The following is a 26,660-nucleotide window of genomic DNA, read 5'->3' on the forward strand; positions in this document are numbered from 1 at the left end:
AATTTCCTGTAAATGAATAAAATATTTTAAATAAACTAAAGTTTGACAGGAAGATAAAATAAAAGTGCTGGAAATTTTTATCATGGAAGACTGAAAAGGTAAAGCAGTATTTTCAGGTCATATGGGGAATCTTTATGATCACTATAAATTGGTGATAACAATCTGTTTCTATTTGTGCATGCTTAAAGTTCTGTGTTCAAAACACCATTATTGTGTCACTTCGCAGTCAGAAGTTATACATGCTTTAAGTTATAAATTACTTTATTGTTCATCATAAACCAACATGACTGAACATATGTTTTTGTTGTATTTGTTCTGGTAAATGTGTAAATTGAAATTCAATGTACAGCTGCCTTTGAACAAGGCCAAACAGGGTATTTATTTTCATATCATTAGCACAATTAGATTATGTTGAAATGCAACTGTGAATGTAATATTCTAATTATAATCGACTGAATTTATGATAGAATATGTTTGTTATGTTGTCATATTCTTGTATATTGCTATACAGCCTTGCTTTTATTCATCCAAGTCTATTTTGTAAAAAACAAATCAAATGGATTAGATCACCTGAGCAGAACCGGATTTCTGGGCTGAATGATGTGTTCTACAGATGTTTCTATCACAATGATGTCTCCTGTAGGTTGCCTTGAAATGAAAAATCAGTTTGCCGGATATCTGTCAGCAGTAGAATCAGATGTTGAGCTAGGCTTTTATCCATGCACGATTCTTTCATAGAATGATTCATCCTGTGCATCCTGGCCATACAGCAAGTACAATCCCTGAGCTATTTTTAAGTGCAAGTTGCTGTGTCCATGCCCACAGATGGTTGTTTCTATGCTTAGAGCTGAATGTGTCTGTATATCTGTGGAAGCTGAAGTAAAAGCATTTTGTGTTTGAACAGGTTTGATAAATAATCCTGTTTTCTTTCAGTGCCTACCTGTCAGCCTTTTTCTTCATTTGACCAAATTACATTTTCACCCTTTTACCAAATTCTTTATAAAATGTACAAAATTAACCAAGTTTTCAAATGAAGAACTGTAGGTAGCCACTCTATATGTGGATCAATAAATAAAGGCTTTTAAAGCTTTATTATGAATGGTCATGATCTGTAAACATGAACAAGCCGTTGTACCCCAGAGGTAAGCATGCTGTCATCAGGCCAAAAAGCATGGATAAGAAAAACTAGTTTTCCAACATCTCACTTCTCAAGTCTGCTGGTAGCTTTAGTTCAGAGCTTCAGTAGTAGAGGGACATGAAGTGTTTCATTTCAACTACTGAGAAATCCACTTTCATTCGATTAAACACCTGAACAGATATGCCTCAGAATTTGTGTAAGTGCATAATTCACTCAGTTCCAGACACATTAGATGGTTAATAGAAGAGCTATGAGGGCTGTGAGATGTGGAAAAATTTGTCAAAGCTTGTCTACTGTCTGTGCCTTTTCTCACACCACATGACGAGTCTCCCCCATCCAAAATCAACCACGGTCACACATCACAGTAGATTTCTTCACTGTTCTTCCAGTTTTCAAAGATAAAGTCAAAATACTAGCAATTGTTGATTGATTTTTTTTTTTAAGTAGGCCAACTAATACATCTACCCCATGCTTCCTACAGCCATGGAGACAGCCTGCTATTTTTTATATCAGGTTTTCAGCTTCTCTATAAATAAGATCAGAAGTGGAAAGTAACAAATTACATTTACTCGTGTTACTGTAACTGAGCAGGTTTTTTTTTTTTTTGAGATTTAAAAATCTATAATTTTATTTAAGTATGTTTTGCTTTAAGTATTGTACTTAACTGCATTTTAATTCATATCTATTACTAAGTAAAAAAAAAAAAGATGCAAAGGGAAAAATATTGCAAAATGGAAACTGCTGCACTGATTGATTGATAGGCAGCGAACAAGAAAGAAAAATGGAAACAGACAAGACAGATGCCAGAGATGCAGACCCAGCTGAAAGCAAAATGCTCAAAAGTTAAACCAAAAGTTGTTCAGTGTGTGCACTTACTTACTGTCTGAATTCGAAATCTGCATTTATAATTTCCTTTTTCATGTTACATTATAACAGATTTTTTAAAAGAGATTTATAACAGATTTTTTTTAATAAGAGGCTTTTTGCTGTAAATGTGCAAAACTCACATTAATAGAAATTGTTTAATTAATTAATTGAATATTTAATGTAATAATTAATTAAGGTATTGCACTTTTATTTGTAAAGGTGTTCCTTCAATTAAAAACAACAAGTTTAAAATTGAAATCCCTTTTTGAACTACACTATATATAAAAAAATGTAGCTCGGTAAATTTCAAGTAGCTACTTTTTTTTACTTGAGTAGATTTTTAGACCAATAATGTTACTTGTATTTAAGTCGAATTTCATTAAAGAAACAGTATGTTTACTTGAGTAGAATATTCTATTACTCTTTCCACCAATGTATAAGATGCTTATTAAAAAAAACATAGCAAGAATGTTTTATAGGATTAACACTTGCTGCACTCCACAGTGTTTAATCATAATGTCATTTAAGTAAAAATATTTTAAAAAGTAAAGGTATGGACTAAAAAAAAAGATTAATGATTCTGAGAAGATGTTTCATTAGATTGTGTAGTGTGGTTGTGGAGATTTCATTACAAGGCCATTAGTAAAATCTGAGAATCACATATGGCTGGAAAAGTAAGATGTCCTATACATGTTCATATACTGAAGTAGTGTACCTAAAAGCTTTATTTATAATGAATGTGGTAAAAGTGAAGTGTCATTATCTAGTTGCATTATTACTGCTTAGCTAGAGATGTCATAATAGCTGGCTAGTGAATAACAGGAAGTATTTGTTGGCTTCTATGTATTTCAGACTTATATTGAAAATCAGTGAGTCATCCAAAGTGTCTGCTTACGCGTGTGTATGTGTGTGTGTGTGGGTGTGTGTGTGTGTTGTACTGTGATCTAACTAGCTTGCTAACGCTACCTGACTAATAACATGCTACAAAAAATATCTAGATTAGATAATAAAATTCACAGGGAACACAAATTGAGTAATTAAACATAGAAGCATTGGAAGTGACTAAATTGAATAGTTTTTTTCTATTCATTATATTTTAACTAGCTATGTAGAATACGATCTATTTTTTGAGTGTATGTGTAAATGAGCAATCGCAAAATGCAATCATTGCCTGTGCATCTAAAGATATCTGCTGGTTAGCACATGAAAGCTGAAAAGGTTTGTGAAATTCAACAGCTAACCATAAAAGGAGAAGGTTAGTGTAAATACTCAAAGGTTCCATGAAGGACCTCTTACAGGAAGAAAGAAGAATCCAAAGCAAACTGAGGTAATTAAGGATGATTTAATATTTGAAGTAGGGTATTGTCTTTTTAAAAACAACAAAACAGGGTAAGATTCAATCTACACAGATTCCTTGATCAGCGGTATGATAAACTGTATTGCTTGTGTGCTGCTCTGTGAATGAAATTAGGGCAGTGTAGGTGTGTGGTCTGTTTGTTTTTGAAAAAGGGGTATTATGAAGTCAATAGTTTAACTTTACACCCCAACCTTAAACCAAAAGACTTTGAAAGGCTGAATAAACAATTACTTATTCTGCTGAGAAAAGAAAACATTATTGTATCGCCGTATCATCTTATATTTTTGGCCAGAAAGACGGGTTGCACATGAAGCAACTCATCTCACACTGGGTCTATGAAAGCAACTGATAAATATGATATGACCTACGTTGTTATTTCAGATTACTGCCAACATTTTTAATTCCTCTATTTAACACTCTGTTTAACATCAAAACAAACCACTACATTTCATTTAGCTTATTCGCCCTTTACTAGTAAAAGAGATGCATTTCTGAGTAAAGTCAGTCATGATTTGTATATTTAGACTTTCTACATGTTAACATAAACAACCCAGATTATTGAATATTCCCCTTGACTAACATACACAAAACTACAAATAATAATTATTATTGGAAATAATAATACCATATAGACCTGGGTTAGGTCTGGCAATTTATCCATAGCTCCAGTTGTTTTCTGAGTAAACATGGATTTTGGCTCTTACAGAGTATGTAAATACAATACCCATTTGGAATATTCTGCATATTTGTTATTCTGATAAGGAAACCAAAACACCCCCATAGCCCCCTTAATATTCTACATGGCTGTATCTAAGAACCATATTTGACCTCCTGATACTGCATTTCATTGGCTCTGTACAAGTACCTTGCACAATGTCAAAGTTGAATCCAATCTAATATGGAAAGTGATAAAGGGGTCAGTAAATACTTTAGAAATATATGGTGTATGGTTCACTTGACAGAAAATTACACATAGAGTCAGCATGTGAAGGCCAAATATAGAATTGGGGCCTTTTAGGCAAAACAGTTTTTCTGTCTTACCACTGAGCACACCTGCACAGTTCAACTTGCTTTGATGAAGGCTTTATAGACATGAATTATCTCATGGCCCTAATTTATACAAACATTTAGCATGCTTAAATGCTTAGCAAGCTAATCAATCTCCACAAGGTAGAGCTATTACTCAAGTAGCTTTTTGAGTGTACCTTTATTAAAAAAATGCAAAAAGAAAGTGCAATGATCCCTACAGCAACACAATCTTAAATATGCACTTATAAATATTTGCCCTCATTAAATATGTATGCAGGCAAAACATAGCATATGCCATGCAGAGATGCTGTTGCCATTTTCTATAGAATAGAAAATAATAGAATGCCATTTATGTGATAAAGGACTTGAAAACTGTAATATTTAAACATTATAACAAGAAACATGTATATGAAAATTCAGAAATGTGTATTATTAAATGGGTACTGAACCAAGGAATGTCACAAATGTCACAAATGTCCTTATAAAATTAGAACATCTAGATATTATCTAATCTGAAACGGCCCTTTTTTGCCATCTATAATGCGAAACTGTCTAAAAAGGGCTGAATGATCAGCACATGAGCTAACTAGAGTTCTGTCAAAATGGATTTCTTGTTTTCTCTACCTGTCATTTGGTGAATAGTGCTTTCTTTCGTGAGTTTTTTTTAGTTTATTTGAAAAAAAAAGAACACCAACAAGGTTAACAAAAACAGCCTGAAGGAAGTTCAGGGGGAAAGTATACTGTACCTGGGCTTATAGCATATTAAGTAGTAGCTTGTATATTTTTTCTTTCTGGTTCTTTTTCTAAATGTAGTACTACTTGTTGTGACAACAATGGTACATAAACTGCTTCCTCCTACTTTAGCATCTCAACCTTGCAGCCAATAATATGGCTTATGCCCCAGGCTGCTGAAGGCTGTCATAGCATTTTCTCTGTTTCTTCCTTGAATTCAATCATAATATTAGTTTCTAAGATGCTTTAATTGGCTCTACTAATGAAAACCAACACTATATTTATTTTATATTATATTTAAAGCCCTTTCTCACATTTAAAGCTCCAGACTTAAAATGTAAAGCCCTATATTATATGATTGTGTTCAACTCAACTCAAACCATTTTAATTTAAGATTTTAAATTCTTTAGGAGAAAAGGGCAAATTAGGGCTAAATAATATACAATGCAGTTTACTTTCTAGTTCACTATTAAAGTGTATGTGTATATATGAGATTAAATGAAAGGAATAATCATGGACCGTAAAATAAATAATGGAACACCCCAACCAATTTATACAGTTCCATCTAATCAATGACTGCAGAAGCTTCAGGTAGTGGTTCAGTTAGAGATTTTATTGCATCATATACACTAACATGCACACTAGATTAAGATTATATTTTGGTACATTAATGACACAGAATGGGGTTTTATATGTTCATATTTCCTCTTCATTAAGAAGGTTTGGGGCACTTGGACAAAAAGGTCAGGGCCCTTTTTGCAAACCAGTTTTGGTGAAGGCTTCCATGTGGGTGTGATGGTCAGGTGTCTACAAGACTTTGGCCATATTATATAACTTTTATTATACAGTATGAAACAACTAACCACAATCTAACATTTGTTTACTGTAAACCTTGCATTGTTAATAATCTAAATTATGCTAAATCTGACATTTTGTTGTGGGAGAACTGCAAATACTTTAGGTGTAACTAAAAAGATTACAAAATGTGTTCTCAGGAATCCAACAACTTGGTGAGAGTGAGTAAGAGAGAAAAATGTGTGTCTCACAAATAACTCAGTAAATAATTTTCCATGTTCTTCTTTAGGTATTCTTTGGTTATGAGGGTGTTTCATGAGGTTATTGCTATTCAGGGAAAGTGAGTTCAGTCAAGCATCAGATGTATGTGAATCACTGAGGAGTGATTCACATCTACTGAGGAGAAAGACAGAGTTAAGAGGAAGGAAGAGGGATTAAAAAAGGAGCAATGTAAAAGAAAAAGACACCAGAGGCAAGCAGCTAAGAATAACATGTGATTCTAGGCTGCTTGGCTGACTTATTCCCGAATGGAAGAAGAGGCATTTAGGTCTATGTCGAGTCAGCAAGCATTAACCTCACTAAACTCTATGACATCTGAACCAGTGTTAGCATGTAAAACATTGGGATCATTAGCATTAACTGAAACTTAGCTGATACTTCCCTTACTGACAACAAATCTTCCAAACACATTACCTTTAGGTAGTTAAAAAAGATGTGGATGGAAAATAGCAGCACACAATACAATATAACTGCCTCTGATAAAACGTACTACAAACCTGATTCCAAAAAAGGTGGGAATACTGTACAAATTGTAAAATAAAAAGAAATGCAATAATTTACAAATCTCATAAACTTATATTTTATTCACAATAAAATATAGATAAAATATCAAATGTTTGAAGTGAGACATTTTGAAATATTGGCTCATTTTGGATTTCATGAGAGCTACATATTTTAAAAAAGTTGGGACAGGTAGCAATAAGAGGCCGGAAAAGTTAAATGTACATATAAGGAACAGCTGGAGGATTAATTTGCAACTTATTAGGTCAATTGGTAACATGATTGGGTATAAAAAGAGCCTCTCAGAGTGGCAGTGTCTCTCAGAAGTCAAGATGGGCAGAGGATCATCAATTTCCCCAATGCTGCAGTGACAAATAGTGGAGCAATATCAGAAAGTAGTTTCTCAGAGAAAAATTGCAAAGAGTTTTATGTTGTCATCACCTACAGTGCATAATATCATCCAAAGATTCAGAGAAACTGGAACAATCTCTGTGCGTAAATCCCTTAGACGGCACTGCATCACATACAGGAATGCTACTGTAATGGAAATCACAACATGGGTTCAGGAATACTTCCAGAAAACATTGTCAGTGAACACAATCCACCGTGCCATTCGCCATTGCCGGCTAAAACTCTATAGGTCAAAAAAGAAGCCATATCTAAACATGATCCGGAATCACAGGCGTTTTATCTGGGCCAAGGCTCATTTAAAATTTTTCAGTGTGGCAAAGTGGAAAACTGTTCTGTGGTCAGACGAATAAAAATTTGAAGTTCTTTTTGGAAAACTGGTATGCCATGTCATCCGGACTAAAGAGGATAAGGACAACCCAAGTTATTATCAGCGGTCAGTTCAGAAGCCTGCATCTCTGATGGTATGGGGTTACATGAGTGCATGTGGCATGGGCAGCTTGTGAATAAAATCTTGACATTTGAAATAAGTTGCAAATTGACCTAATAAGTTGCAAATTGGTCCTTCAGCTGTTCCTTTTATTTACATTTAACTTTTCCTGCCTCTTATTGTTACCTGTCCCAACTTTTTTGGAATGTGTAGCTCTCATGATATCCAAAATGAGCCAATATTTGGAATGACATTTCAAAATGTCTCACTTTCAACATTTGATATGTTATATATATTCTATTGTGAATAAAATATAAGTTTATGTGATTTGTAAATTATTGCATTCCTTTTTTATTCACAATTTGTACAGTGTCCCAATTTTTTTGGAATGGGGTTTGTAGAATATAGTACATACCACTGATAATCAAAGAGTCACTGAAAGTACTAGTGCTGTGATAAAAAAGTTTTGTTGGATAAATGTTAGGCATATTTTATATAAAGTAAACTGCACGTTGTAGGAGTCCATCATTTCATACACTGGCTGCACTGATTGCACTGACAGGATGTATGTGTTTGACCCTTACATGTGAGCTGGCTTTTAATAGTATTTTAATTACCAATAATTGCCCTGTGTGTTCTTAAGGTACCTTCTCATATAGTCCAACATTTTATTACTGTAAATCAAATACACTGCTAGATGTGGAGTAATAGATGAGATTGGATTTTTCACTGGCATGGATTTAGCATATTATTTCCAGTCCTTCAAATTACTACATGCAATGCTATTTATAGCCACTGTTCATGGGATGCAGTGATGGCATGCGTGATGCTTTCATATTTTGCCGGAGAGAATGAAATGTCAGTAATGATGAACTGCTTCCATAATTAATAAAAAAACTTTAAATATCCACTACTTAGTGTCATTCAAGCTTTTTTTTAATATACAAGCATGATAAAATAGAAAATTATTAATTTGAGCTTGTGAGTGGATGAATCAATGACAAAACCATTTGATCCACTAGAGCTTATTGTTCTACTGTGAAAAAATTTACTTGGGATAAAATAAGGGTACATTCTGAAGATATTGCTCTTGAAAAAAAGTGCTTCATGTGATTATTGAAATGCACTTATGAAAACTCATGAAAAGATTTTAATTATGGTTCATAATAGCATCAAACTGATATTCAAGATAGGGGTTAAATTAGCAAGCCTTCTCTTTCATCAATCATTGAAACAAGGGTGTCATGGGGTTGACCCTGAGATATCACTCTTTGCTTGCCCATAATGAGGCGAACTGAATCTGCACTGTGCTAACTAGGGCAAACAAAGTCTCTAAAATCAGAGACAACTGCAGTCTGCTGGAGGTGATGCATTCAACTAGAAGGCATATCAAGCTGTCTTCAGGCAAAGTCAAGAAAGAATGTATAAAACCAAATAAATGAATGAAATCTAGAAAGTGAGCTACTAGAAAAAATAGATGGTGATTAAATAGGATCAAGTGATTTGTACTGTAGTTCTATCTCAAAAGTAGACAGATAATATTTAGCCTAAGGTGAAGTATACTAAAAGTATTGTTCAGTTTCTTTGAACGTATTAAGCAGAGGAGTTCTATAGATGTAAAGTACATACTGTATTTTACAGCAATGCAGCAATTTATTTATTTATTTATTTTACTAATTATAAGTATACATTTACTTTAATTTTTCCTGTGTTCACTCACAAACTTTTTACTTTTTGTATATTTTTACTGCTCTTTACTGTTATTGCTATAATTAAAGCAATGAAATGTTATGTCAAAACAGACATTGTTGTCAAAGCAAATGTATAGAGCTGTTTAGTCAGTTAAATTGTGTCAAAGTCCGCAAAGAAGTGATCTACAGTATGCCAAAGAGACAGTAACCTATCTTTTGAGAACGAATGACACAACAGAAAATGGAACACATAATTCATACCATGGACACGAGTTGTTTCATGATTTTGTGTCAGTCAGTATTTTACACAATGGCAAAATATTTAGAATGCATATTATACATTGTGCACAATTTTTTAAATACCTTATACATTCAAATATTTCCGTGCATTAATTCACAACGTGCATACCATGCTGCAAGGTTGTCAATGTACAGTAAGAACAGCATGTGCAACAGAGGTGTGGGTTCATGGGAAGTGCAGTGACTCATGAAGTTAATCCAGCCATGTTCACCCATGCATGCTGATCAAACAGTTTACAAGACCCTTATGGCTTTAGGTGCTGAAACAAACAAAAGACACTTTTTACACCCAATCAGCTAGTGGGACGCTTTGAATTTTCATTTCTAATAAACACACAATTTATCACTGACATTCGCTCTTTTTAGTTCACGTTTTAAGATCATTTGAGTCTGATAACTCATAAACCTTAACCTTATGATCAGTGTGGTGCATAATAAAAAATTTTGTCCACAATTATATATCTCATTATATTAATTTACATTTGCATTTACAGCATTTGGCAGGTGCTCTTATTCAGAGCGACTTACAGAAATTTTGGAATTCTCTTTTAGTAAATACATCCTGATACAGTTTCTCTATACTTTATAAACTATGAGACAATGAAAAAACTCTGTTTGAGGTATGGGTAATAAGTGCTTTGAGGTAAGAGGTTTCTGCTTTAGTTTTGGCTTTGCTTAGAGAAGCATCAATGTCTTGTCTGATGCACGTATCTATAGGACGCCAGGAGAAATAAACTAACAGTGGGGTGGTGTGATGATCTTTATTGCATTATGTCAAAAATTAATATACTGATTGGTGTTGATTAATGTTAATTATTGATATGATTTTTACATTTCAAAAAGGAACAAAAATACATTGTTCATTATGAAGGTACATTGCCATCACTGGCTTGCTGAAACCAATTACACAGTATGCTAGTTGCATACTTGCATCTAGTGCATCTTGCATCTTGCACAGTATGCTAGCTGGAGGTTTATATTGAGCTACAGCAGTATTCAATATGCAAGCTTTTAAGACACTACAAAAAGCAGTTAATGTTTAAATGGTTAAACATTTTATTACATTACACATAAGCAGTATGCATGTTTCTCTAATACTCTAAAGGTAAACAAATTTAAAAAGAAAACAGGAATTGCATTACTGGGAATCTACAAAGAATTAAAAAAGTAACAATAACACATTAACCCTCCATTATCCATTATCAGAAGAACACTACTCCTTACGCAGTTGCCATTATTCTCAATTATTCATTGTTCACAAAGCCTGGTATGGTTGAGTCATTCTCAATGAAAAGCCCTTCTCCAGTGAGAGTCTTTCATAGCAGAGAGCACACTGTCTGTCACGTTTTCCCTAATCATTTGGAAAAGCCCTGGAGTCTCAACTGTGCTTTGCCTGCTTCCCACTGGTGCATGTGTGTCCTTAACCTGCCACTACTGATTGTGTTTCATAAGAGGATGCCTGCACTTTCATTCTGTCAACTTCTATGATAAGTTTTGCTGGAGGCGAAAGACTAACCTGTTCAGATGTAATGCTTTAAAATATTAATGCAAAAACCTGGTAGACAGGAAAAATGGTAAACATTTTTTATTGTCTGTGCACATTATACATTATGCAATGAAATCAGGAAATCATATTGTAGAACTTACTCTCAGATAGGACTTCAAATAAGTGCTTTATTAAATGAAGGCATAGTGGAAGAATAATGTTGTTTAAAGGGCCGGATTTAGGATTTATTGATAGTGGCCCACAATTATTTAGACACTAAACTACATTACAGTCATATATTTCACTACATTAAAAATTAAACAGGCCAAACCAACTGGCTAACAAGTACACTTTTTCAAGCAAAACATTTCCACAAAAATAGACACATAGACAGACAGACAGACAGACAGACACACACACACACACACACACACACACACACACACACACACACACACACACACACAATCATTATTATGTGAAAAATCATTTTACCTTGTCTGGCTAGGGACATGTTTTCAAGTTTCAACTAACAAAGCATTTAGCATTCATTCACACTAGAGCATTGATAATGTGCTATTTGCATACCATACATCTTTAACGTTTAGGTCAGGGTTCTGATGGATATTTCAATTTACTTTTAAGCTTTAAATGATTATCCTGCTGAAAAGATCACTACTTTTGTCATTTGATTAAATTATTGTCTGTTTCTGCAATTTTGCATCTTTTATACCTATTTACACTTCTTTGGTGTGCCACATGGGTCTAACTAACTGGTCCTTTCCAACTAACTCTAGACTGTTCCAGTAAGATAGTATTTTAATTAACATTTAATATAAAACAATCCTTTATTGTGGTGAAATTGTTGTGTTAAAAGTACACATAGAAATCACAATTAATATTGATCAAAAGAAAAAAGATATAAGTATGCCAAGGATTAACAAGAAAATCAATATCATGTGTATGATTTAATCTCCTAAATCCTTGGCAAATTGAGTCCCATTGCACTTGTATAAATTCTTAAATGAGCTGTCAGATTGGCTTAATGTTATCATTATCTTTCCAGCATCTGTGATTAGACGAGGTTTTGTTTTGTCATTTGCACTTTGACCTTCTTGATGTTGGACTTGAGTGCACAACTATGAAATGTTCTAGAAAACAATTTTTTTTATCTTGGCACAAGAGCAAACTCATTGTGTTTTATTTATTGTTTGTTCATATTTGGTGTTTATATTTAATGACAGACTGCATTATCTTCGCCATACAAATGTGTAATGTTAATTATGTGCAAGGCTGCCTCTAATGTGGGGTAAGACTGGATGTTTTGTATGCACATTGTAAACAATAAAACCCACAAAAGTATCCTTCTCCAGAGAAGCAACTATTTTTAGGACAAAAGTCATCCCACAAGCAGATGTCTTGCTGAAAGCAATGGCTCATACTCTTCTAGTTGTCTAGTATTTTAAATATGCCGGACGTCTCCTCTGACAAACACTCTAGAGACATTAACATCAAGTTAATAAGAGCTATCTTGTTTGCATAATTCTAACAAAATTCAATATTCGTGGACATTAAGAAGGATTAAGTAGGATACAGTAGTCTAATCTTAGTTCAGTCTTCTCTTTAGTGACATGCACTTTTAAATTCATTTTCCTGCTTTTATTACAAGAAGTACAAATTCTTCTGTCCCAAACAACTTCAATATTAAAGCTGATAAAATCAATTAACTTGAATATTATGTCAATAAAATTAAATATTGTTCTATGTGTCAGGGCAATGTAATCAAGGATGGGCAGAATTTATGATACATGTATTTTAAATATGTATTTCAAATATGAAAATTGAATTTTGTCATTTGTATTTGATAGGGTTGATGAAAATGCCTTTATATTTTGTATCAAAATACTTTATTGTTTTGTAATTTTGTACTTTGTAGGAACTCTACATGATGACGTCATAAAAATGCAGCCTCTGATTGGTGCCTACTCAGTAGTTTGCACAGCCTTTTTGAGATCAGAACAGAAAATTGATCCATATGGAAGAAAGCAGTATAAAATATGTATTTTACAATACATTGTAAATGCAATGAATAAATGCAATGAACATTTGATTGCCAAATATTGTACCCTAATTGAAGTAGCTGTTCAGCAGGATCATTATTTTGCATACAATTGCATTGCATGAATGAATGCCTGACACATAATATATTATTATATTTATGATTAACAATCAAATGGTTAGTTAGTTAGAAACTAGTTGCTGTGAGTAAAGGTGGCATCAGTTGTTTTCTTATCAATGACTTTTTACTTGCTTGTCATTGAGTCAGTGTTGCTGATGCAAAGTAGCCCTTTGTTACCAAACACCAAGTAACTAAATTAGCATACAATTACAAATAATTTATAAACTGTTAGACATTAAACTGCTGATTACTTAAAAATTAAATTTCATCTGGGAGATCACAGGAAAATGTATGTAAATATTTAATCTATTAACCGGTTAGATATGTCAGATTTATTGCATGACTCTGCCATAGAAAATCTGTTGCTATCAAACATTGTTTACTTAATCAAATGAGTCAGTGTAATGGTGAAGGAAGCAATCAAATATGCCAATTGATGGAAGGTTTGTAAGGATATTTCATGCTCCTTTGTAAAATACAAAAATACAGTAGTTTATTTTGATACATACTGTAGCTGCTGTATTTTGTAGTTTTGTAGTTTTTGATACACTTAAATTTAAGGTAATTGGAATTTTCTTTTAAAATACATTTTGATGTATCTTTGCCCAACCCTGCTTGAAATGTATCTCCTTGTACAGAGTGCAGATATTTCTGGATAAAGTGACCTGGATTCCACCTTTAAATATAATTTGACAGTGGATTACTAAAATTACTTTATCCTCAGTAAATTGGCCCCTAATGCTCTGGAGGTATGGAGGAATAATTGTCTCCATTTGGGTATGACACAGGTTCACATTGAGAAGATCTAATGGACAACAAAAACAATATCTCTGAGGGTGATTTAATGACTGATATTGACTGAAATTTAGAGCCTGAATTTTTCATTTAATATATTTGCCAATTTCAGCAACATTTAATAACACTCTGGTTTTAAATAATTCAGAGGAGATTAAAAAAGGTTGGGTATTCGGTGCAGATAGATAACATGGCATATTTAAGTTTTATTTAGCTATGCTTTGCCTGCTGTCTGTGTGGGTTTCCTCACACTATCCAAAATCATGTTAGTGGGTGGTTTATCTAAGCTGAATTTCCCCAGCTGTAAAAATATGTGAATAAGGGAAAATGTGTGTGTATGTGGTTTACAAACTTACTTAGATTTGAGAAGTGGCATATCAGTATAACATTTTCACACCTAAATCTTCATAATATGATCGAAAATACAATTTGTGTGTTTGTGTACAATGTGTTTCTTTAATTCTAAGACTGAATTGTCTGACCAGTGTTTCTCAGGAAGACCACAGCAATATTGTGTGACTTTACTTTTTTAATTTCTTTCTTAATTTTTTTTAGTTCAATTCAATTAAATTTGATTTAATTACTCAAATAAATAGATTCAGAATATACATTTTAAATTAATAGATTTATTCACAAGCCATGGTAATAAAACTGTTTGAAATTGATTTGAATACAAATTTAATTTAATCGGTTTCATTTGCATTGCTCTTTTAACAATCAACATATTCCAAAGCAGCTTTACAATGGACATGTCTAAAAGCAAATTTACTAAATTAAATTGCGATTTATCCCTTATGAGTGAGTCAATGGCAAAAGTTGTATAGAAAGACTCCCTGAGATGGCATGATGAAAAAGCCTTGAAAAGGAACCAGGCTCAAACAAAGAGACAATCCTCATCTGGGTGACACAGAATGCCTATTTATTATATTTCCATCGTTGTTAAGGTTATCAACTGGATAAGTCAATTTAAAGCCATCATTATAGTTTTAAAGGAGTCATATCCACATTATTCTATCTTTAGGTATGGGCCAGAAAAAGCAAGTGGCTTTCAGTTGAAGAGAATTTCCATTAAGAAGTAGGGCATCAGAATGGATCAGACAGGTCCTGAATATAAAATTTCCTGTTTTTGTTATAACCCTAACAATTCTTTAATGTGTTAATTAGAGCTCAATCTCCCACAACCTACACAAGTACTTTACGAGTTATTAATCTTTGAAAAGACTGGCACATGACAATAAATAGAGCACATGCGAGATGAGGACAGGAAACAGCTGTCCATGTGGTGTTTTCCCAATTAGCTTGTATGCTATGACCTCTGGCATGTATGCCTGAGGGATCAGCACCATATTTTCACCAAACATGACATTCTTTGCTTTATCTGTGTTTTTTCTTTTCTTTAACTCCCTTTAGGGATCTCTCTTTACAAATTTCTCTGTCGCTTGCTTTCTCTTTTCCAAGTTTTCAAGTAAGTCCTATTCTGTATCTCCAGACACATCATTACTGAGAACAAATACTGTGCAACCGAGCATCATTGATACAGTCCTGTATGTGTAGAATAGCTTATTCATACTGCAAAGACTTATTCATACTGCAAAGACTCTTTCACAGGGTGTGTTTAACTGTGCACCATTTAAAGAAAGATAAAAACGACAAAATCTATGAACAAATTAAATCTTGTTGTCTGTATTAATCATCACCTGTTTAAAAAAAACCCTATATAGCAAACTAACAATGCCATAAATACAGTTAAAAATACATCTTAATATACCTGGAAGTGTATAATGCTAGCATAACTGAGACTCATATGAGCTGATCAAGTTTTCAAGTTTATCTGCTTGTTTACGTACAAAAAGGATTTGTAATATTGAGAGACAATTGCTGCCGGCCTACAATAATTGCACCCTCAGTGTCCTCCCAATATTTGCTCTGTGATTCACTGAATCATTCATCTGCCTTCTCAAAAATATCTCAAAAAGACTTCTCACAGATTAAAACAATCATTTGCCTTTATACTGAATCCTCATTCCAAGGATTTAGTTTAAAATGATTAAAGGGAAAACAGTTGAAACACAGTTTAATAAGTGTTTTAACAATCGATTGCTTTTTCCATCTTCATAAAGCACAAAAAAGGATCAGAAACACCTCCAGATATTATTGTCTATAAACACAGTTTACTGTGTCATCACTGTGTTAAAGCTCTATCATGCAAAGAAGAAGCCATATGTGAACGTGTTCCAGAAATGCCACCATCCTCTCTGTGGCCAAACTTATTTAAAATTAATCGATGCAAAGTGGAAAACTGTTCTCTGGTCAGATTAATTGAAATTTTCAATTTTTTTTGGAAACCATGGACACTGTCTTCTGGACTGAAGAGAAGGGAGATAAGCCCAAATGAGGGGAGATAAGTCTATGGCTTATGGCATATGGTTTATTATCAGTGCTCTGTTCAGAAACCTGCATCTCTGTGGTATGGGGGTACATTATTGCATATGGAATGGGGATATTGCACATCTGCAAAGACACTATCAATTCAAAAAGGTATATATAAATTTTAGGGCAACATATGCTTATATCCAGAGGACATTTCTTTCTGGGAAGGCCTTGCATATTTAGCAAGACAATGCTAAACTGCATATTGTATCTATTACAACAGCTTGGCTTTGTAGTAAAATAGTCTGTTTGCTGAACCAGTCTGCCTGCAGTCCAGACCTTTTTTTCAGCTGAAAACATTTGGCACATCATGAAAATACGACATATGAAGAATAGGACAACTTTCCTCCCAAAAATTCCAGCAACCTGTCATGGTCTGGACTTTTCAGCCGGGTTTGTGCTTTGGCCACCAGATGACCTGACTGGGCCCCTACTCCCTTTCCCCTAGCCTATGGGTTGCCAACTGGCAGACTCTGGTCTGAATCGAACCGCAAGATGCCTAATATATGCCAAACGCTATTTTCTAATAAAATCAAATTTATATCAGGCACATCAAGTCCAGCTTAGTAGAGTACGGTGCCATTGGTCGCTACTACAATTACTATGCGCACTCTTCGATCAGACGTGCATTGGTGCGTGCAGTGAAGGCAGCAGAAAGCGATGCGCAATCAGATGAAACTTTCAGTGAGTGAAAAACAAAGGCATTCTCAAAAATAACAAAAGTTGATGTAAGGAATGTTTTATCCTCTGCCGCTTGGGCAGGATTGCCTTCTGTCCCCTGGACAGGATACCCTTTAATTGCATTTCCGTCTCGATCTCTGCTCTCCTACGTATACAGGGAAGTCTCAATGAAACACACGAGTCGGCTTTCAGAGGGAAGTTCCGAAGTTTTTTGTTTCACACATGAAGATATACTTCCAAAGAGATGGAGAGAAAAAGGGAGGGCTGCCAGGTGTGTGTGTGTGTGTGTGTGTGTGTGTGTGTGTGTGTGTGTGTGTGTGTGTGTGTGTATGTGTGAACAGAACAGAAAGTTAGGAGAGACAACTCCACAAGGTTATGTTGAGCCTGCAAAAGATAAGCCTAAAACAGAAATACAGGAACCACTGTGTTTGTACGACATTTACATTTACATTTACATTTGCGGCATTTAGCAGACGCCCTTATCCAGAGCGACGTACAAAAGTGCTTTAAATCTCTAGTAATGAATAAATCTACACTGGTACGCAAGATTACAAACTTAATATAAATACAACTCGAATTCTACAAACTTGGAAAGTACGAGCAACAGAAGCATACAAAAAGGTTATTCTAGAAGCATACAGCAGAATTACTATAACTACTAATGGCAACAAGATACATATTACCATACTGTGAGAACATAAAAACGGTTGACGATAATAACTCCACATCTGGTCATGTTATTTGTTTAGCAGAAGCAACAAAACGTGGATTAGCCATACCAAAAAGCGACAGTTAGGGTATTCTCACAGCATAAGCGTATAAAGAGAGGATAAAGACAAGAACTGAGTGTTCTGGGTCAACCTAATCTAGGACTAGTGATCAAGGATAACTTACAGTTAAACTTCCATCTTTAAGTTCAACTCAGTTCAGTTGAACTTAACCAACGATTTAATTTATTTAAATTTATTTATTTGAGGTTATTTAATTTTTTTATTGAACTTAATTGAACTGCTCAAATGCACAGATAAAGGGTTTCTTGCACTTTTTAATTTTTCCAACACTGGCAATTTATTTTTGCTTGTTTGTGTTTCTGAATGATATTGCTGATGATATTTTACCAATGCAACTTGGAGCATAGAGACAAGAGAGCAATGTTAAACATTAGATACGTTTAGTTAGGTAGAGACAATACGTGTGAAGTTAAAATGTAATGAGATTTCAGTTTCAATTAATTTTTTTTTTTTTTAAACCAGTGATGTATGCATTTATGTATAGTTTGTATTCTTAGTTCAGCAGAAATAAAAGCCCTTTAGCTTTTTCTTCTATTTATCGTTTTTTACTTACTTTTTTATAATTTATAATGTGTCCAATAAAAATGTTGTCTACACTAATTTTTTAGTCTGCCAAAAAGTCTTGTGTTTTCCCTTTTTGTTGTACCCTTCTGTGAGTGCCATATTTTGAGTTTACAGTGGTTTCCAGACTCTCTAACTCCTTGTGTTGTCTTTTCTTGTGTACCCTGTTCTCAAATTCACCCTGGTTTTTGTCTTTCTACTATTTAGTTTTGTTTCTTTGCTTTGAGTTTGGTGCTTTCCCTGTGTTCTGTTTCGAGCTTTGTCCCTTGTGGCTCCTGCCCTGTTCCCGAGTCCCGAGTTTTTCCTCATGTTAAGTTGGTGTGTCCCGAACCTTCCGTCTTCCCGATTTTTTCCTGCTCTAGTGTATTTCTCTGTTGGGTTTTAACATTTAGTATGTTTTCTTTGTTTTGTTTAAAAAGAGACTTCATTATTAGTATATTATCTTATTCACCTTCTCTGCTTGTGTTGATCTTTCGCAGAGGGTGCCACTCTGCTCCCGAGCCCCGACAAGGTTGTTTTTTTCATTCCCAAGTCTCACCGAGGATATCAGAAAGGGGGCTGCCTAGCCCCGATAAGGTTTTCTTCACTTCCGAGCCTTGCTGAGGGTGATGAGAGGAAGTTGCCCAGCTTTTGAGCTTCTCTCCTGGCACTGCTGCTTCCATACCCCAAAAGTTCTTTGACTGTGTTTCTGGGGACTGGGGACCTCGACCAGCCAATGACCCTCAAGGGAACAGGGGCCTTTCTCTGAGTGCCCCTGCCCACATAGCTAAGGTGGGGAATGGATTTCATGTGTCAGGAGCCGTGCATTACGGGGGGTCCTGTCAGGTTCTTCATAAGGTAATTTCTCATTTTTCCAAGACACTTTAGAGTCCTCTGTGGTTTTCAAGTCTCTGTATAAGTGTTCTGTTTTGTTTGTGCTGTTTAACCTTGCTCTTGAGTTCTTGTGGTTTTGAGTCCAAGTCCTTTTGCTGTTTTATTCCCGAGTTGTGTTTTTAGTCTAGTCTCCAGTTGTCCTCCAAGTCTCTGCGGGTGTTTTCCCTTCTGTTGTACCCTTATGAGTGCCATATTTTGAGTTTTCTGTTGCTTATTGGCAGTCTTAAATTTTTAATTAAAATAAACTATGGACTTCACTTTTCCGAGTGATTCTCTGAATTTGGGTTCCAAACCTCTCTGTGGTAGACTGCTAGTGTCTGCCACTCGGTGTAGGGACCTGGATTTGAGACACGCTATCAAACCTGCCACAGGTTCACGATTGTATATGGATAGTTAAAAGAGCGGATGCTACACAACGGTAAACAGCCATCAACTTCAGACTTGCCCTAAGCTGTATCACTGTATACTCTGACCAATGAATTCATGTAGCTGTAAGACTGGACAGATTGTGAATGTACAAACTCTAGTTTAAGGTGCACACCTACACGCATAAAGGTATCAGGCTTCCACTTCAAGGTCTAAACATGCACATTGCACATTAATTTGTTTTGTGTTGCCAAGCACAAATTTGTTGTTTCAATTAGCACCTTGGTCCTGGATGGACATTGTTTTATTTCCCTCTGTACTGTTCATGCTTGAATGACCGTGAAAGCCACTTGACCTGACAGACTTTGAAGTCTCACATCATCTTGGCTCCACAGCTAGTATTAGTCCTGTCACTAGACATCATGAAAGTCAGATTTCTTCTTCTGACAATAATTAGGATAAGGGGAGTCTTATTCCAATCACTAAAATGGATAGTTTTGGCTCTAAAGTCAGATTTCATGAACTGTTAAAAAAAATCCTTTTTACACATATACAAAGTTGTCTGCATTAATCCACCAGATTTTAAACCAATAAAACATCATTGTTCTGTTCAAAGAATACTCCATTTAATGAATGCCTTACTAGGTTGCGTAGCAATGGTTAGGTGTTGTGTAACACAGTATTGTGTTAGACACACTGCATAATTTACCAAATACACCCACACCTTTGCATAACAAACTACTAAAGTTTTATAGAAATGTGCCTCATTTATTGTTTATATGAGATGTGTTTATATTGTCACATCATGCAGTTAATGTAAAACAACTTTTAGACAAACTTCTGCTTTCAGTTTTCCTTTTTTAAATAACAAGAAAAAAGAATAGAAAAGAAAAAAAAAGGTGTTTATTGCCCTTAAGCCTAATGGTAATGCTGTGTGTAGCTGGATGGACATTGGCCATAAATTGCCATATATAGTTGACATAGCTGGCTCTTAGCTAGCAGTATACAAAAGGCAGTTTTTTTTACACCACTAAACTGTTACTGTCTCAGAAAAAGATAACCTCACGTTGCAGCTATTTTTTCCAGCCTAAATTGGGTTTAGCCTCCTGCAGCAAAGTAAAAAAAAAAGATTAAAATTTAAGTTTGCAGTCTGGTGGAAAAATGGCACAAAAAAAACTTTGTAGAAAGCAATAAGAAATTATTAGGATTTATTTTTATTTCTCATTTACCTAATCATTTTGATCCTCTACTTAAAGTGAAATCAATAATTAAACTGTTCTAGTTTTTTAATTGGAATCATTAAATTAGATTTCTATTACAAACATTTTGCTGATAGTTATATATAAAAGAAAAACTTCTTATTTAGTCCTGAATATGTATTTGTGTAACCCAATGACAGCCTTAAAAAATGACTTGTAGTGCAGGTCATTGTAAAATATTCCTTATTGACTAAAGTCTGAGATATGAATTACTATTATCTTTAACCTATGGTGCACCAGTTTAATAAACATGACTGTTATACTATGTTTTTTTGTTAGACTACTACTTGTTTCAGTATCAGTATAGCAACCCACAATGATCTGTTTAAAAGGAGTTTCAAGGTCTTGCATCAGAAATTATATTTCTAGTGGTTATTGGTCTAGTGGTTAGGATGCGGCGCTCTCAACGCTGCGGCCCGGGTTCGATCCCCGGTCAGGGAACCGACCCCAGCCATTAAGGTTGCACAAGCCTTAGTGCCGGTCCCAAGCCTGGATAAATGGGGAGGGTTGCGTTAGGAAGGGCATCCAGCGTAAAAACGTGCCAAATCAAACATGCAGATGGTCCACTGTGGCGACCCCTAATGGGAGAAGCCGAAAGAAAGTATAATTGGACTAGTTGTTGCATTCGCTATTGATTCATTAATTTTTTTCTTTTATACTAACCCTAACCCATGAGAAACTGTTTACCTTCATGTATAATTGTAATAATTCTTATTATGATAGCATTAACTATCAAAAAAAGATAAAGATTTTAATTAAACATGACTATCAATTTAGACAAACAGCAAAAAGCAATAAAAAATGTATAAGAACACAACCAGATATTGTGCCCAAAAGTCCTCACAGATAAGCAATATTTGCATGGAGGAAATTTTCTAATACCCAAAACCTATGATATAGCTACATGTATATGCACTGTATGTCTGTCACATTTTAGAGGAACAACAAATTAGAAAACAAACATGAATTTGAATTCAGATTGTTACTTTGCACTGAAACCATTTTATTCCAATTCTCTATTATTCTCTATGCTTTTCTATATCCAACTTCTACACCTTGACCTCACTCTTCATACTTCAGAAACTGTTGGGAACAAGGTCATCCCTATCTCACATTTCTTATCTCTTCCCATCCGTTCCCTTTAATCTACTCTGTTGGGCAAAGGATTATCTCTTTGACCCAGTCTTTACTCCTCAACTCCAAACTGCCGCCTTCAGACCAACTTTGCTCTAAGCCATGCCTGTGGAATGAGTGTGGGAATGAATTTGTGGAATGATCAGGTTCTTCCTACTAATATTTTGCAAATGCATATAGCAAATAAACTACATTCACAGTGTACCCAGTACCAGGAACCAGGTATGTGCATTCTGCGATTCTAGAAAGTATAACTGTGTATTTGTTCCTCACAGCTCTTCAGACTGCCTCAGTTTGCTCAGTTCATTTTGACCAGGAAGGATAAGCACAGCTTGTAATGTCTGTACATACAAATAATTTGTATTATTACAAAAGCTTATATAACTACATCCTGAATATAAAAAAACTTTCTTTCGGCTTCTCCCATTAGGGGTCGCCACAGCGGATCATCTGCATGTTTGATTTGGCATGTTTTTATGCTAGATGCCCTTCCTAACGCAACCCTCCCCATTTATCCGGGCTTGAGACCGGCACTAAGGCTTGTGTAACCCTAATGGCTGGGGTTGGTTCCCTGACTGGAGATCGAACCCGTGAGAGTGCCACATCCTAACCACTAGACCACCTGGGAACCAACTACATCCTGAATATATTAAAGAAAATTGTTCATGCACAATAATATTAGTGAACAGCAATTTTTTAGGTCTTCTGAAATATTGTCCGTTGAATTGAGGTCTAGGCTTGGACTGTGCCATTGTAGCACAGTCTAACTTTGGCAGTGCGCTTGGTGTCAGTGTCCTGTTGGACAGTGAACCTTCACCTCACTCTCATGCATCATGGCAGTCCGGAACACGTTTTATTCTTGGATTGTCTTACACGTATGCCCTTAGCCGTAACTGGTTCCCCAGTCCATGATAAGGAAAAGCAGCACCACTTAAAGCTTTTGAGAGCAAATCTCACATATTTCATATTGACTACTAAACTGCTTCATTTAGTGCTCTCTTGTACCAGCACCACCAATGGAATGAAAATCAGAAATGGGATATGGTTTAATAGGTGTCAAAATGTTAATAATAACAATAATAATCAGTTTAAATTTAAATTCTTATTATTAGGGCAATAATCAAATTAACGTCTCCAATTTATCAAATGCATATATACAGCTTTCAATATTACACAATATGTCACGCAGAGCAAAAAATGGGGTATTGGCTCCCCAAGACAGTTTAAAAAGAGTAAGGTCCTCCCATTCTCGCAACATCTCATAGATCAATTGGCCTGGCTGTAATAAGTGAACATGGAAAGTCTTAGAACAAAGGTCTTTTTACTTTGCAGTTCCACTGAACTTTTTACATTTAAAGCCCCTTTATATTTTAACAAAAAAAGTAGGGAAAAAAGGTTTTAGTGGTTATAACATAAGGGATAATACACACTAAATTGGACATTCTATAGATGCTCCACAGTATTACAACATTTACTTATCTGTAAAACTCAGTTGAATAAAACTTGAGAACAGGCATAAGTGACAGTAAATACCGATGTTAGAAAAAATTGTGTTTACCACTGGTTATTTAAATTACTATTGTTTGCACTTTTTTTATATTTTCATGTACATAATGTTGTATTATAACTGAATGGATAGTAAAAATGTCTGGAGTCTTGGGACACCTTATGCTTTCAATAGCTATATTAATAATGGTTGGAGCAAGAACATTATGAACACAAGCACAATCAAAACAGGGATGTTTACATTAGCAATTGTATAGTTTTCACTGTGTACCAAAAGACAATGTACAAAGAAGTTCTTTAAGTACTCTGTATGGGCGATCGCTAAAATCTTTTTTTTGACAAGACGCCAACATAAAAGAACCCAAAGAAGAAACCTGTGCTGTGTCTTGTCTTGAGACACCAGTGCACAAACCCTGAGTTCTGTAGTAGAATATTTCCTGTATATTCAAGATTGTGTGCCCACATGATTAGCTTTCCTTACAGCCAAACATCATTAATAGAAGAACTGTGCAGCATTAACTATTTTGTTTTGGGTAATAAAACACAAATTTATTTGCAGATTCTTTGCTTAAGATTTTCTTTACAGTATTGTACTGAAGAATTTATACATGTTGTTATTATTTCCTTTATAGATAAAATCCATATACACAAACCACTTGTTGTGTACTACTTACATTTACGTTCAATTTAAAAACAACTGAATAAATGAGTCAAGTTTGAAAACATTTTGCACCAACAAAATTGGCAAAAAGTATCATGTTTTTTTTATTAATAAATAAAGAGGTATAACAAAAGTTGGAATAAAACATGTTGGGATGTGTATTAATAGGAAAAAATACTTTGGAGCTGCATTATATTGCTCATACATTACTGTTGTTGATTTTTTATTTTTATTTTTATTTTTATTAATTTCACCCTGAAAATTGTAAATATGTAGTCCTTCAATACAAATAAGAAAAAAAAAATCAGCAGCAGCATAGGACAAAAATGTCAAATTTCTACTAAGAGCCACTTGCTCTGTGTGAACAGTTCCTGGGTTACCTCCCTGGGTCCTCAACATGAAATCATTAGTTCCAGATGGAGGAAAACTCTGATGAATTTCAACTGCATTTGTATGTATTTGTAATCAAACATAAAATCAATATTGCGGCTAATTCTGCATATAACAGAAACACCATGACAAAGGTTTGTGAACACTTGATCGAATTCCTTTGTGCCTTTTAAAAATACAAATCCAGATTTAAACATACCTATACTGTTTTAATGACCTACAATCTTCTGAGAAGGCATTCTAAATTTTGGAGTGTGGGTGTGGGGATTTGCTCATTCAATAGTGAGTGTCATGTGTGAAGGTCTGGGGTGCAGTGAGCATTCCTGTATAGAGTATATGAAAGTGGTTGAGGTCAGGGCTCTGTGCATGGTACACCAATTCCTCCACACCAGCTTTGGCAATAAATGTCCTCATGGAGCATTTTGCACAGGAAAAATGTCATAAGTCTTAGTTTTAGTAGTAAAGGGTAATTGTATTGCTGCATATAATATATTCTTTGTGTGCTTCCACTTTTGAGGCAAGTTAGGGAAGGTTCACATATGTTTGTGATGGACCAATGTCCACAGATTATTGGCCGTATGGGGTTTGTTTTTTTTAGTATTTAACATTTTTAGCACTGTGTTGGCATGATAAGTAATACAGGATTGCAACAAATGTAATACTGTGTTATTTACATCATGACAGTTTTGTATAGTTTTGAAAATTATTTTATCAAATAATTGGCTGTGCTTACATTTTCTATATAGAGTAAGTGCAGCATTAGGAAGGCCAAAAGGCAGGCATCAAAACATGAAAAATGGATTTAGCCAAAGACAAAAGAAAGTGCAAAGTGGGTTCAGCCTTAAAAGATGACCTTCACACTATGAGCCACACATCTAATAGTTTTTTCTTTCTTCTCTTTCAACAGTTCAGCTCCATCAAAAATTCTTTTTTGTTTTTTTGTTTCTGTATATTTCCCTCAAAACTCAGTGCCCTTTGGTTAAAAGGGTTCAAGTGTTTATGGAAAGATAAAAAAAAAAATAAATAAAGGCTGAAAAAATAGCCTCCTCTTCACAAATTTTCTTTTATTGTGCTTAAGTGATGACATTTAAATGTTTATAATCAGAGAACTTTAAAACAGATGGTGCATTGATGTTTCTGTACTTTTACTAAGTTGAATTAGTTCATCCTCACTGGGTATGGGAGATACTCGACAAATAATACTGTGTAACAAAACAATTTTTGTTCTGTACAGACAGTATTATATTTTATTTAATGTTTTTATTTATTAATTTATTTTATTTTTTACATTCGCAACTACAAATTAATAAGTAAATATAAGTAAGGTTTAAATATTACTTATTACTTAATAATAATTCAACCCAGCCATTAGGGAGGCACAAGCCAGTGCATTCTTAGTGCCGGTCCCAAGCCCGGGTAAATGGGGAGGGTTGCGTTAGGAAGGGCATCCAGCGTAAAACACGTGCCAAATCAAATATGCGGATCACAAATGAGAATTTCATACCGGATCGGTCGAGGCCCGGGTTAACAACGACCGCCACAGGTATCGTTAGCCGACAGGGTACCGTGGAAATTGGGCTACTGTTGGTCAAGGAGGAGAAGGAGAGGAGGAAGACGCCTACAGAGACGGCAGGAAAGGAGCAGTGTAGGAGAGTGGAGGTTCGGGTTGGTACTTTAAATGTTGGTACTATGACGGGTAAAGGGAGAGAGGTAGCTGATATGATGGAGAGGAGAAAGGTAGATATGTTGTGTGTTCAGGAGACCAAGTGGAAAGGGAGTAAGGCCAGGAACATTGGAGGTGGGTTTAAACTGTTTTATCATGGTGTGGATGGAAAGAGAAATGGTGTAGGGGTGATTCTGAAGGAAGAGTACAGTAAGAGTGTAGTGGAGGTGAAGAGAGTTTCTGATAGGGTGATGATCGTGAAGGTGGAAGTTGAAGGATGATGATAAATGTCATCAGTGCCTATGCTCCACAAGTTGGCTGTGAGATGGAGGAGAAGGAAAGATTCTGGAGTGAATTA

The 26,660-nt window shown here is 34.9% G+C and overlaps 1 protein-coding gene and 1 long non-coding RNA gene across 3 annotated transcripts in view; one reads left to right on the forward strand and one right to left on the reverse strand.

Moving 5' to 3' along the window:
• LOC124385623 overlaps positions 1–688 on the reverse strand; it is a 17,539-nt gene extending 16,851 nt beyond the window's left edge. The window contains exon 1 of the long non-coding RNA XR_006925779.1: positions 571–688. This is a non-coding gene — a long non-coding RNA (uncharacterized LOC124385623). The remainder of the gene's footprint in view (positions 1–570) is intronic.
• The window catches only part of mtnr1ab (melatonin receptor 1A b), a 35,415-nt gene extending 15,888 nt beyond the window's left edge, over positions 1–19,527 (forward strand). The window contains exon 3 of one of the 2 annotated variants that reach the window (XM_046848798.1): positions 18,930–19,527. In XM_046848798.1, the coding sequence (XP_046704754.1) occupies positions 18,930–19,016 (87 nt within the window). In that variant the 3' untranslated portion in view covers positions 19,017–19,527. Of the gene's footprint in view, positions 898–18,929 lie in introns of those variants that run through there. The other variant, XM_046848796.1, reaches the window with a different exon arrangement.
• Positions 19,528–26,660: the final 7,133 nt, after the last annotated feature.

Source organism: Silurus meridionalis, chromosome 5 (genome assembly GCF_014805685.1).
Source record: "Silurus meridionalis isolate SWU-2019-XX chromosome 5, ASM1480568v1, whole genome shotgun sequence".
Taxonomy (NCBI): Eukaryota; Metazoa; Chordata; class Actinopteri; order Siluriformes; family Siluridae; genus Silurus; species Silurus meridionalis.